Consider the following 14,413-nt stretch of genomic DNA (forward strand, 5'->3'; position numbering starts at 1 on the left):
TGGCTCATTGGCTGAAATACTGGTTAAATACAGATCAGTGTAGCCTCATTTCTATTAGCAAATTCATGGGAGGCTGATACATAGCAAAAAAGTGAAAAAATAAAGAACCTGCTTACTGAGATTCTGATTGCTTTGAGAAACATTTGCTACTTTGCTAAAGTGCTTAAATATGATGTAGAAACCTTCCCCCAGCTCAGAATTTGAGGTCAGTCTTCTCCCTGGTAGTCTCCGAAACCCAGCTAACTTATGTTCAGCTCTTCCAAATATCAAGATCAATTCTTTCCATTCACCCTTCTAGTTAATGAAATACTTCATATGGAATTAAAAGAGAGAGAGAAAGAGAGAGAGAGAGAGAGGAAACACCATGCATTAAAGCACTTAAGACTATAGAACAAAGTACTCTCATATCACTCTATCCTGAACAAGTATGTTGGGCTGATTTTAAAGAACCTCTCACCCATCTCCTCTCCCAGTTTGTTCTTCATACTGTAAAAACACGACACTAGGTAAGAACACAAAAATTTTCATTTTCACCTCACCTCAGATATATATCCATCCTGATAAGTCCTAGTCATCTCATAACCATGAATGAATTTGTTCTCTCACGTTCCTGTTTTACAGAAGAGAGACTTACACACTAAGAAATGAAGAGACCCTTGCAAGATTACATAGGAAAGTGAAATCTGGAGCCCTGATTCCTCAGCTAGCCCATTTTGACATTATGCAGTCCAATAGGCTCTCCTACTCCAGGACAGTTGTGTCAGGGTCAAGGGCACCAGCAGGCCTTAATTGTCCTGAGCAACCTCCCTGGAGGGCCTCCCCAGGCACCCGTCACCCAGGGCTCCTGGGGGGCCGTTTCAGCTCTGGCTTTGGTCCTTGCGGAGCAGCTATGCTGGAGGTAGGCCCATACCCAGCACTGCCCCTGCTGATCCCGACGGATTGGCTGCGCTTCCCAGATTGACCTTGGACCTCACTCGTCAGCTTGAATTTGTCTGATGATCACTGGACTGTCAATAGGACCCATGACTGTCACCGACCCTGCACTGTTCACTCTGCCTGGGTGCCATGTAAGGTGACTAGCTCCCAGCCAGTTTTCCCTCATGGAGCAGCCTCACTTGCTGTTCCCTGACTGATTGTGGGGGTAGAAAAGCCAAAGCCCTGGGACATCAGAAACACAAGTAGAAACATATCTCTTATCTCCTTAGAGCACAGATCCTGCTTTAATCATTAGACAGAGACAAGCATGCTGTCAGCACCAAAATAAAATGTTCTGTCTTCACTTGTTACCCTACAGGAGGAAGAAAGCAGACTAGATTTGTGAGAGGGGCTCAAGCCTGGCTACTACAAATGTAAATCCAATGGCGCATACTTAATTTTTTCATGTACAATTTTTCACTCGGTCAGTCACTCCTTTCTGATCATTTCTAATAAAGGAAAGGAAGGCTTGCCAGACACCAGCTTTCCATAAAGATAGCTAGTATGCAGGCAAAAAAGGGCTGAAAGCCTTAGACAGAACCACACAGGATTCACTAGCTCACAAAGATGATGTTTCAAGTTTACTCCAGGGAAAAGCCATTGCAGTTAACACTGGAAGGGAAAACCACCTTGATAATTTACTAAAGCCAGACTAAAATTGAAGGTGTTACACTGCATCAATTTCAAAATAGCTCAAGCAGCCCAACTGCCATCTTGTGGCTAACAAATTACACTGCTGTCACTTTGCTACACTATTCCTTCATCATTTACTCCTTCATTATTTATTCCATACACGTATGGAATAAATCTGAAGACAACATATCCCAGGCAGGAATAAAGAGCTTTGATTCTCTAGAGTCCAAATATACAATACAGATCAATGTTGCTAGAGGGGGAAAAGGAGATAGATTTAATTACCTCAAGCCTTAGATTGCAGAGAGTGGTGGGAGGGAAAGCACCTGGGCTGGGGCAGGGGTCATCTAAATTCTAGTACTACTCTGTACAAGCTGATCTGACAAAGGAAACTGACTTCAGTATGTACCCAAAAAAAATGTTCTTAAGCATTTGGAAGGATATTTCATTTAACAGTTGGGTCAAATCCCCATTCCTCAATGCAATTCTAGAACTTAGTCAACAAGGGAATTACAAAATAACACTTCTCCAGCAGATTGTTGCATCCTACGTGTTCCCTTGGGTCCACCTTAAAAACCTTTTAAAAAAGATCAAGACTGGTAGTTAAAGCTATGAAGCACCTGTAGCGAAACTCACACGAGATGTTTGGAGCTTCCTGTAAGTTTATCAAGTGCAGAGCCCATTTAGTACTTCCAGTAGCTTCTGTTGCTGATGCATGGACCTTACACCCTTTTTTAACATTGACTTGAAGATGTTGAAACATTGGCTTGCTCGCCTTACTTCTCTGGCAACTGATGAACGTTCTACTTTGGATTGTACAGAAAAAGGTTGGAATGATAAGAACCTATGAGAAATAGGAGGGCCTTGACAACAATGTCACTCATGAACAAGAAAAATCTTTTATCACTTTGATAGAACTCACCTTGGAAAATGGTCTTTGTATCTTCCTTTAGAAACAACAGATAGTACGATCAAAAGGCTGCCTTGCAGTATGTAGAAATACAGTATAACAAATGCATCTTTCCTATGAAAACCTACAAGCCAGTGAAAGCTTAAGGAAAAAATAGGCAAGATCACAAAGCATAGATCACAAACAAAATTTTACTTCCACTAACTAAATGAACTGTTTTTAAGATGAGACATCACAGATTCTTAGTACCTGTGCCTCCACTGATTCTTCATAGGAAAGCAGCAGCAAAACGACTATAGATTCAGAAGCGTTATGACCTTTCTCTTTACCTGTTCCCTATGGTTCCTACTGGAAGTGCTGTCCTGAACCGACATGTAGAGTTGTTGTGTGCTCCGAAACAGGTGTCTTCAGCTAAAAGACTTGTGAGCTGAATGCCACAAAATAAATTTTGTTTAGCACAGATTTTAGGATCTACTACCAAAAAGTACTGCTAGCTAGTACTGTCTTTACCAAATTAAAATACAGATGGAGACCATACCAAATAGGAAGTTACTTTTCCAATATATATTTTCACATCTGCTCGGGTACTGCTGGTCTATGACAATAAAAAAGACTTCATTGAGAATATTAAACAGGTGACTATGTTATACATGAGGTTTTTATCAACTTGTCCTACTAAAATACTTTGTTGGATATCACTTGTTAATTATTCCAGTATTGTCAGAATCCCATTTTAAATTGAAATATTTTAGTAAGCGATGACAAAAGATTTAGAAACACATTTTCAGAAGGTGATAGACATCAACAGATGCTAGAATACTGCTTGAAAAACGTTTATGCTTAAAATATAATGCATATTGCACATATCCTTTTCAACATTTATGCTCTAGTCAATGTATTATAATGGAGCTCTATTGAATTACTTTTCTAGTCGATAAATACTGTACACACAGTAGTGTGAAGAGATATCATATAATGTATAGTAATCAAGCCATCGTATCTGTAGAGAAGATCATGTTTGAAATATCAAATTACCAGAAATTAAACATCTCAAAGGATTAATGAAAGGCTATGCAGTCATTCACTTCCAGGACATCAGGTTCAATATCAGCTTAGTTTAATAGTTGTAATGAATTTATGTGCTGGAGATAACAATTCTCTATAAGCATTCATAAATCAGGGTAAGAACTCCTGACTCATGTACCAAGAACAGCAGCCTTTAACTAGCACAGCCAGAACAACGTAGTCAGGAATAGTATGCTAGGCCTCTGTTTGGTATGGAGTATCCATGAGATCAAATAATACATTTAGTGGATGTCTGCAATAAGTTTAGGCAGCAACCAGGAACACCAGAGACACTCAGTCAGTTGCTTGAGGAAATTCCTTCCACAGATCTGCCAATAACCGCCAACCCCAACAACAAAGTTATCACAGACAGAACATGCAACTCAATCTCTTTTATTCTACCTATCTAAAAGTCCATTCTGCTTATCCTGATTCTGATCCTGCAGCTCTTGCTGCTTCTAGCAGAGGCACTTGCAAGAACATCAGAAAAAGATGGAGGGGGAAGAACTCTGTAGTCAACTTTTACGCAGGGTCATCTTACAACTAATATGAGAGTAAATCCACAGCAAATTCAGATTTTGCAGAGGAATCATGAATTTGAAAGTCTCCACTTGTTTGAGATTAAATTACCACGATACCAGCAGATTTAGGAATCAGCTCCTGGGTGATGATGGACAATAAACAAACAACTATCGGGTTACACATACGATATAAAGTAGTTAAGAAACAGCTCAGACAAGAACAAATAACCATATCTTAGTCAAATACGCATAAAGAGGTCCATCCAACCCCTGTAGATAGATACCAAAAGATGACAAACTGCATAACAGAATTTTCCAAAGCTTATCATTTTAATTTCCTATTAGGAAACTGTGATTTTAGACACAAATATCATAAGCAGTGTGTTGTAGTGAATGAGGGAATGATTCAGAACATCAGAGTTCTAGACCCAGCTTTTTCACTGATTTTCTGTGAAGCTTTGGTAAAGTCACTATCTTAACTGTGCTTCAGTATCTCCAATAAAAGTCAGAAAGTTCACCTATGCAGGCATTATGGAAAACTTTAATAGTATTTATGAGGTGCTTCTGGAAGTTATCTGGAAATGCAAGTTATTGCTATTAGTCCTTACGGAGTGTGACTACACCCATACTACGCACTATGGATTAGAATGTTAAAGAAGTCGCAATATATTGCTGATGGAAAAGTTTTATTCTACTACCTATGTTTCCAGCTACATCCTTGTCATCCCGTTTACCCTTCAAAAACTCCAAGAGCTGAAAAAAGTACAAGGAGTTTTAGCAGAGAGAATTTCGATGGCAGTAAAATAGTTTACAACCGAGTACTATACTGGAAATACTTTTTGAACCTGAGATACTAATACTACACAGTGAAAAAACTGTGGCAGTCTAGATAATACACGAAAAAGGCATCAGACTTGCAAGTTTGTCTCTCTTTTAATGACTACAAACAGAATTCAAAAACAAAGAGCGTTCTAACAGCTCTTTGCTTTGCTTTCTTGGCACTTACATATTTCAAATCAAATACTTCAAAAAGAGCATTATTTCAAAAAATAAAAAAATAAAATTATGTCAACAGGAGAGACAAAAGTTACAGGGAGCCATTTTTATTACAGAAATGCCTTCTACACACATGCCCTGCTTGTCAAATCTCCTAAGACTCCCAGTATAGTAAATGCATAGTAGAGATTAAGTGTGACCTGTATACCTAATATAATCATTGTCTAAGAAGCTGGAGGAGCACAACATGCAGTACTGGCAGTAGAAATGTAGAAACGTTTTTACCAGTTCATCTTACCTTATTCCCTTTACCCACTATTCTTCCTCTTGTGATGATATGCATTTTTCAAGTACTGAATTCCTTCAGGTAGATTTCTAGCTCTATCTTTCCTGTAACATACTAAGCTATACAACTGCAATGCAAAGTTCCTACAGCTTGTTAGAAGCTTGTAACCACAACATTCTCCTAAGGGACATAATTTGAAATGCATTTCCTAAGGACTTAAAATAATTATATTTTCTTTAATCAAAATAGTGCAACTTCTGCTAACATTTCTCAAACCTGTGGAAAGCAAGAATATTTGTTTTTGTTAATTTTTATCTGTTCAAGAAAGTAACTGAAAATACTTCAGCAATGTAGGTAAATGCGATGTATACTATTTAGCAAGCATTTAAGGCACAAGAGCCCACCAAGAGGCAGATAAGCACATGGCATTTTCTGTGTTGGACAGCCAAGAGAAGCAGAGAGAAAGGAGAACTCCTTTCTAAAGCACTTGACAAAGTACTAGGGATAATTCAAGATGTAAAGTAAAAAATGAAATTTTCAACGCTCCACTACAAACTGCAGAGTTTTAGGTTAGAGGCTTTAATCTCTTGTGTGTGTGTTTTATATATCTAAATATACATATACATACCTATATACACACACATACATGTATGCACATCTGTGTATAATGTTTATAAGGAGAGACTTATCTTTTATTAGACCAATAGAATTAGAAAAAGCACATAAACTCTTTAGTTGGTCTAATATCAGCTATTACCTCTCCCTTGAAAACCTGTCTCCCGACTCTTATCTCATTAGACTACCATGGCTACAAGAGCATTTCCACACAAACTAAAAAAAATCTTCTCTGTTGAACTTTAAATTTGCATCCCCAACATTCTACTCTAGGACCTAGGCCACTTAAAATAGACAGTAGAAATATGAAACTTGTGTAGTTTCACACTGAATCTTGAATGCTATAAAAACTATTCTATGTTCTCCCTAGTCTTAACAGACATAAACATCAAGCTGCATGTCAACCAGGAACCCTCGATAACGAAACAAGCTTTGACACTGCAGCGAGAGAGAGGCAGCAGCATTGCAGCCTTGGTGTTGCAGTATAAAGTCCGCAGGGAAATCTAAATGGTGTATTTTTCTGTTTACCTTCAGGTGACAACGTCCAAATGCTTTAACACATCACTGAACGTCTGTTACAAAAACTCCTGTCACTAAGAATAAAAATGGATGGATGAATAATGGTCAGGCTGGACTTTCCGCCTCTTGCCAGTAATATTGAGGAGAGATTTTAAAACAACTTGCAAGCAATATGCAGCCAATCTAGACCTATATAATTAGGCCTAGAATCATCAACACAGTCAATATCAACACTGCAAACGTATCAGCTGACCTCCAAACAGAGGTAAGTTGGGTAGTTGCTATCATTTCTCAAAGGACCTTGGTTCTTTGACTAAAGTCAGTAAAAGAATTACTGGTTTCACCACCTGTTTTTCAAACTATGGATTCACTGACAGCACTGAACACTTTTTTTTCTTCACTTTTTCAATCTTGCATTCTGATTAAATTGAAGAAATATGATAAGGTCCACCTCTTCCATAGAAAATAAGGACATTTCAAAATATCATACATTGTCAAAACTGTTGAATGTCCCTTAACCATAAAACACTACCATACATGAAGCAGATTTTTCTTCCTGCATATAAACTTTATTTTAATACAAAGTGAGTAACAACAAAGCAAATAGCAAATAATCCTGAACAGATAAAAGAAAAGGATTTCCTTTTTTGTTTTTACTTGCTCCTGCCTCTTTCTATTCCTTCTTGCAAGATCAGCATACAATATTTTCATCAACAGGAAAGCAAGGATTTCTCAATCAGTTGCAAATAAAAGATAACATGCTGACTATGCTGGCTTCTCCATCAGCATTAGCTATCTTGTGCATACTCGTCTCCACAGTAAAAGTCACGTTTAGCGAGTGGGGTGTTTTTTGTTGCCTTTTTTTTTTTTTTTTTTTTAAGCTCAGTATTAGATGCCAGTTTCCTGAAGAGAACTCCCCTTTTAGCATAGGGCATAACTCCTAAAGCTGTGCAGGTAAAAAGTCTTGTTATGTTTGTCTACTATCTAATACATTTCCATAGCACCAATCACTGGTATCCAGACTGATACGTCCAGATCTACTGCCAAAGTAAATCTGGCCTCTGACGAGGCATCTCGATCGTTTAAAAAGGATAGCATAATCGTCCTCGCAAAGCATTCTAGCACTACAAACTGTGGTTCTTATTCAGCATTTCTTAGAAGAAAGACTTCCTTGGAAAATCATTTAACTATTCTTTTAAATTGAACTTTGTGCAACGCTTTTAGGTTGCTTTGAAGAGAAACGTTGAATCAATCTATATTCTAAAATGCCTTAGAAAGAAGAAGAATCCCAGCAGTAAATCCACATAATTAAGTGTGGGCGTATCCAGGCCATAGGCTATTTTACTGCATCTCAGCTTAGAATGCTTAAAAATACTATATGTGGAACAGGCAATATGTTCTCATCATTATTTCTCAAATGAAGCTGAACAGATCTAACCCAAATCATAGCAAGGTAAGCCAGATAAGTTAAGTGATGAATACTACTTTCCTCTCTGCTCTAAGGATCCCTCTGGCTCATCTGTCCTGTGATCAAGGTGAGCCTGATAAAGCTGAAAACTACACTGCGTGACTGGATTGTGTGAGATTATTCATCAAGGCTTACTAAAAATAAATCGCTTCTTGGGGTAAAGATAATAAGAAACTTTCTACTCCAACATATCGCTCTTCTTGTGTGGGCAGGGCTCCTTATTGTTTTGAGTGGGAGATCACAAGAAAGAAACATAGAATATGAATAGCTAATGTTCTTTATGGTTCAAAGACAAACTTGCCTTAAAAGACAGACCTTCAGGGACAATGAGTTTCATAAAAATTGGATATTACTATCAAGAGTTTGTAGGTTTAACTGTAAGAGTTACTGGCACATCTTCCACTTTCTGAGTGTGAGACAAATCCAGTTTTGATTTTGTAAGATCTTGCTTTGTAGAATTTTGGGTTTGTTGATCTTTAGATGATTCCAGGAGATGTTGCATGTTAAGTCTGAAAATGAGGCGAGGATCGGGTCCAGAAAGAGATGGGCAATTGCAGCTCTCTCTTACTTTAAGAGCCTGTGAATACATAGGAAAATAAATCAAGCTCACTTAAAAAAAGAAAAACAAAATTTCAGTCAGTTGTTTAGCTTTCCAGTATGGTCTACATTCGCTACCTAAAGTTTAGTGAGTATGATATTAAAGTCAACAGAGTTGTTATCAAACAGTTTTTCAAGAGAAATCAAGAATTCTTGGGAAGAAAGGTAACATTTGATGTGGTATAACAATGAAAAGAATGAAAGAAGATGAATGAAAAAATGTTTTCTCAGCCAGTCTCCCAAAGAATGGATGCTCTAAGAAGGACCACGTAGGCAAATATGAAGTTTTTGAACTATGTCATGTGACATTCGTTCACAGCAGTACCTTTCTCCCATATTCACATGGGAATTAAAATGACTCAAGAAAAAAGGATTGAGAGTAATCTACTTCATCAGATAGGTTTCATTATTGAAATAACTGCATATACGTATCTGACTCAAAAGAGGAGGGGAAAAAAAAAACGTCAGTAACATAACAGACATGTAACTGTTTAGCACAGAGATCCAGAGGGTCAATCAATATAGTCAAGGTCCAGTTGCACAAGTGATCTCATCTCCAAGAAACATTTGAACACACAACTCCCAAGTGTTCCCAGAAAAAAAATGTTCCTAGAATATAAAAATATATCTGGATTAAGAGATGAGCACTAGGAAATCAAACTTTAATTACTTCTGCTCACTAAAGAATTAAAGCATCACTATTTCCATTTTACAGATTAGAAAGTAGAGGCACAAAGGAGTTAAAGGATTTCCCAGAGTATCAAAATCCCTTAGCACAGTCTTCTTGCAGTCCCCCCCCTGCTTTGTGTTCTGGTTCACAGATCACCGTGCCTTGTAGGCAATCTGAGAAAGGCATGAAAAGAGATGAATCTCATCACTCAAAAGTATTGTGAAGAAACTGATACAACATAGTATAAACAGTCCCCTGTTTTAAAGGGCACTCAAGTTGGTGTCCAATTTAATGAAGTTAAACATACTTTCACTAGCCCACACAAACAGGCAGCACGTTTTATAGCTAAAAACAGATACCACAGAACTCAGTTGGGTGTAGTACTTTCCAACCAGTTGTCTACAGACTCACTAATATCCATGGATTCTCAAATCCACGTAAGCTAACTTGCATAAGCAAGTTTCTATATGTTACATAGAGAACTATTATTTGCAGGATTTTAGAGGGTTCTACATTTCCCCTGAGAACTATTTTTTCAAGACTTGCAAAATGAAACACCAAAACCCATTAGTTTAATGAAACAGCACAAAAAAGAAGTCAAAATCTAATCTGATATTTAAGCATTAACCAGTGTCATGGTCACTTTTGTGTAATGTTAACTGTATCTTAGTCTCAGTTAAAAGTATACTCCTGTGGGCAGATGAGCATCCAGTTTTATTTTTAATCTTTTCATGGGAAAGTAAGTTTGTATGTATACTTTACTCCATTTTCCTTCATAACCGGGCGTTCTTGAACAGTAATGGTGATAGCTGTCCTGAGCTGTAGACAGGTGCCTGCTGACCAGTATTGGGGACTGTGTCAAAACGTGTCAGGGATTGTTAATTTGCTCTGGATGGATGAAAGAGGAGGAGGAAGGTAACAGTTTTCACAGCATTCCTATCACTGCACTTAAAGCAAATTCAAATTCCGCCTTATTTTTTTTAATGTACTAGTTTTGGCTATACCTGTTTAAATATACCTTTACCTAATAAATTATACCTATTTAAATTTAAATAATGCAGAGTCTATGCAGATACAGTTGTTTGCCTGTAACTCCCTATATGGCAGGTATCCTCCCTTTCCAGTGCACCTATGCAGAAAGATTGGCTCATCATTCTAAAGCTATTTCGTACCTTTTCACCAAAGACAGTGAGTGGGAGCAGCTTACTGCAACTTTTTAAAATCGAAGAACAGTACCTCTTAACTAATCTCTTTGTATAAGGAGGTACCAATACATATTTCTCCCTAACTTTCATACAGTAAACTGGTAAGAATTTCTTGCAAATGCCTAGAAACAAACAGAATTAAAAAGCAACAACCAGTTTTTAGAAAAAGGCACATTCCAGAAACATAACAAGAGTTTTCTCAGCTGTCTATTGCTGAAACGTAATGTTTACGTCACTGGATACACACGTCTGGATTAGGCAATTGTCTAGCTCTTTAAAACAGTAAGAATAATGCTTTCAGTATTTGTTTTTCTATAAAGGTGACGGTCCATGTAGTCATCAAATCTAACCATACCTCTGAACTCTCTTCTGCTTCAGTGACCAATTAATTTCTCAACTGACATTTATGACAAATCAAAAGTTTTCCCTTGTTCTCTTCCAGAACATAAGCTGCTGCAAGACTGCATTAATGTCAAGCAGCATTATTCAAGGCAAATGGAAGTATAAAGATTTAGGCTGTATCCTGGAAAGTGCAATGTAATCCTCTTTTAAACTAATTTAGCAATTTTAAATCTCTGGTTTTCTTGGCTACACAGTGCCTGGCTTATTTCCGTGGTTTCACTTATTTAAAATACCAAAGTCACCACATCAAAGGTCAAAAACAATACTTCAGTGTTAACACTTTTACCCTGTGGATCTCTTTGCTTTCTTGCTACACATAAAGCTGTCCAAGAGGGAAGGAGGTGCCAGTTTAACACATCAACTCATATGCCATTAAAGAGACTATAGTCCGAGAACAAAAAGCTATGTTAACATATCATCTCACTGTTAAAGATAAATATGACTACACACTCTAGTCAAAGTAGTCTTCAGATGCATGTTTGCGAAGGGTATGAGAGTTTTAACCCTATGTAGTTGGTGTTCTTCATTAGCTCAGTTGGCTGCTGCCATTTTGTTTCATGCCTGCATCACTGTAGCATCATTAAGACGACAGTAACTGACTGAGGAGCTCACAGTATACTTTTCCTGAAAGATAAAACAGCCCGACATGGTCAGCCATATGGTACTTTCAAAATCACTAACAACTTCAAATTCAGTAATTCAATATTGCTTGAGCAATTTGGTTTTCAGTATTTAATCTTGACAGTTTGGGCAGGAGGACAAGTAAAGCATTCTTAATGAAGCACGTGCATATGAATGTTTCACTGACTGTGTACGCTGAAGAGTGCTATGAATAAAGAAGATGGACAGAACTGAGAGAAGGTTAACTAGCTAGAGTGAGTACACAGATGCACCTGGGAAATGAGAGTACTTTAACGCTGATCTTCTCAAGTTAACGTTAAGACGAAAGTACTGCTGTTCAGAATAAAGACAACCTGCACGCTTACAGGCTCAGAAGTTCTCAAATGATAAAGCACTTGAATTTTTGCTTGTAAGTAGCAAAGGTGAGGCAGCTTCTTATCAACATGATTGCAATTGCCTCCTGCAATGTGCTGGAAGCGGGGAGAGGTAGGAATTAGGGAGGCCTGCCTCATCCTATTGCTTTCATATAAAACCTACCAGTACAGACAAACATAGGAAACAAAATATTTAGCTGTCTTGATTTCTTCAGTACTGTCACAGATTGAGGCTAACCGCATCTCAACCCTTTACAGTCTTTCTGAGAGCATCCTAACTCTGCTGCTAGCTTTCTCGGGATAAAAGTCACATCATTCTCTTGTCCTCAAACCAGGCCAGGGGTTATAGTCTCTTGTATATTAACTATGATTACCTCTGTAGGGCTGACTTATGTGCTGACCTTGCAATTCTGACAAAAATAAAGGAAAAGTACAGGATGTAGGGGATTAAAAAAAAAATAAACAAAACAAACAAACAGAAAAGCTGAGTTGCAAAATGAATTACAATTAGCAAGGAATACGGAAGACAACAGGTTCTATAAATAAAATAGCAGTAAAAAGATGATAAAAGAATGGATAGGTCTATTACTGGATGAAGAAGAAAAACAAATGATATATAATGCTAATACTTCAAATCTTTCACTGCTTTAGTTGGCACAGGAAAGGAAAGCTGTGACAAAGTATTCAACAGCTTTATGAATAGGATAGAAACATGGGTCAGGATTTTTTTAATTTTTATTTTCCTGTTTAGTAAGTTTTCATATTGATAGGGATTAAACAATATAATCTCAGAGCACTTATAGAATAATCTGGAAGTAACCTTCAAATCATTAGGGATTAGCTGCAGGTCCCAAAGAAAAGGGCAAACATACCACTTCCTCTTTGAAAAGGAAGAAAAATAAAACTACCTTCAATATGCAAAATGACCCCAGACTGAGGGATAAACAATAACTATCCAAACAATAATAAAAAGTGATAGATAGCCAATATGGATTTGACAAGAACAAATCTTGACAAAGCAAATCAATTTACCTTTAAAAAAAAAAAAAAAAGTTAATTGGCCCAGCAAACAAACGAGAAGCAGTAGAGTGACCTATCCCAACTTCTCAACTTAGTAAGACTTCTGAAATCATCACAACATAGCATTTCCACAAGAAAATTTGGAAAAGAGAGTTATAGTCAATCAGAAACAAAATCTGAGTCAACAACATGATGCCAAAAAGTGAATATCGTGTCAGGATGAATCCTTGCATCACTGACAACGCACAGGAGATAATCTTCTGCTTTATTCAGTATAGCTGAGGCTTCAGCTGATGTACAGTGCTTTATTTGGACAGCATACTAAGAAAAAGGTAGACAAACTGTAGACAGTCAAAGAACATTAAAACAAAAGGTTCAGAAATGAATCAGAAGATCCTTTAGCTTCTTTCTGGCACTGCACTTCATGATTTTTCCCTCCAGAACAAAGGTAAGCATCATTCCACAAGTACAAAATTATTTTACGATTTCTTTTTCTGAAAGCATTGAAAGAAATTGCATGAATGCACAGGTCTTCATTAAGTATCTCACCATCTTCCATGTAGGAATTTTAGTAGACTTCAGTTTCTCCATTTCTCTAGTTTACAATCCCAACCTCTCCCAGTCTGAGGAGTCCTTCAAAAACATGGTAAATCTTTTAAATTTTCTTTATATCCTTTCCAGGACAATGTCACTTAGTAACTGTTTATAATTCTGCATTTTCTAGTTCCTCAGTTTGGCTGTAGCTTGCAACTTGTTCGGAAAATAGGATGTAAGATCTTTAAAACTCATTTGCTCTTCTCCCTGTCTTTTAATTAGATGAAAAGAGAACCTCTGTGATATTCCTGTTTTAATTTACATCTCCTGAGGCTGTTAAATCACCTCACTGAGGCATGCAACTTCATCACCTGAAGAAAAGTCTTCATTTTATATGGTCACAGTTTATTGTGAGCTTGCTCAGAAGTCTGTAGAGAAACATCTGAAGGGCCTGAGAAGTCCAAAAACTGATCCCTATTTCCCCCAGGTATGATAGCTGGTCTAATAATAGATATTACCTTGCCCTCAGACCCATTTTAGCTTCAATACTACCGGTATACGAAACAACAATATTTGTATCAATATATTTAATACAAATTGTTTTATTTCACTCTCATCTTTTGGGGAAGGACCACTTCCACCAAAGTAATATTCAAAACCAAATACAAAGGTAAAAAACAGTAGAATTCCTTTAGGATTTAAGTCCTTGCTTCTTGCTCATGAAGGATCCAAAACCGAGACCAAAAGGTACAGTTTCTTCATACAGAGATCCTATTAACAGCCCTTTTAGAAATTTGGCTTCTCCCTCTGAGCTCTGAATATTTAGTGGATATTAATATCCATTGTAAATATACTGCTCTAAATGAATGCAAGTATGCCAATGAAAAACAAAAAGCTGCTGATATTAGATGACCACAAAGCCCAGAGATTCCCTTCACATGCTCGAGATGTAGCCTCAAGCAGCCAGCTGTCAGAGAAGAGAGTCAACTTTTTAGAAAAGAA

General features: G+C 37.4%; 1 protein-coding gene across 14 annotated transcripts in view; it reads right to left on the reverse strand.

Annotated features, from left to right (window-relative positions):
• Window positions 1–14,413, reverse strand: part of OMA1 (OMA1 zinc metallopeptidase) — a 70,609-nt gene that overhangs the window by 43,040 nt on the left and 13,156 nt on the right. For 7 of the 14 annotated variants that reach the window (XR_011142645.1, XM_068953315.1, XM_068953312.1 and 4 more), the window contains one exon: window positions 7,260–8,565. The exons of 1 other annotated variant lie outside the window; for it this stretch is intronic. Coding sequence is in view for 6 of the 13 variants with exons in the window: in XM_068953315.1 (XP_068809416.1) it covers window positions 8,344–8,565 (222 nt within the window). In the remaining 7 variants the exon portion in view is untranslated. 6 more of the 14 variants (XR_011142647.1, XR_011142648.1, XR_011142649.1 and 3 more) reach the window with 4 other exon arrangements.

This window comes from Struthio camelus, chromosome 8 (assembly GCF_040807025.1).
Source record: "Struthio camelus isolate bStrCam1 chromosome 8, bStrCam1.hap1, whole genome shotgun sequence".
NCBI classification, from domain to species: domain Eukaryota; kingdom Metazoa; phylum Chordata; class Aves; order Struthioniformes; family Struthionidae; genus Struthio; species Struthio camelus.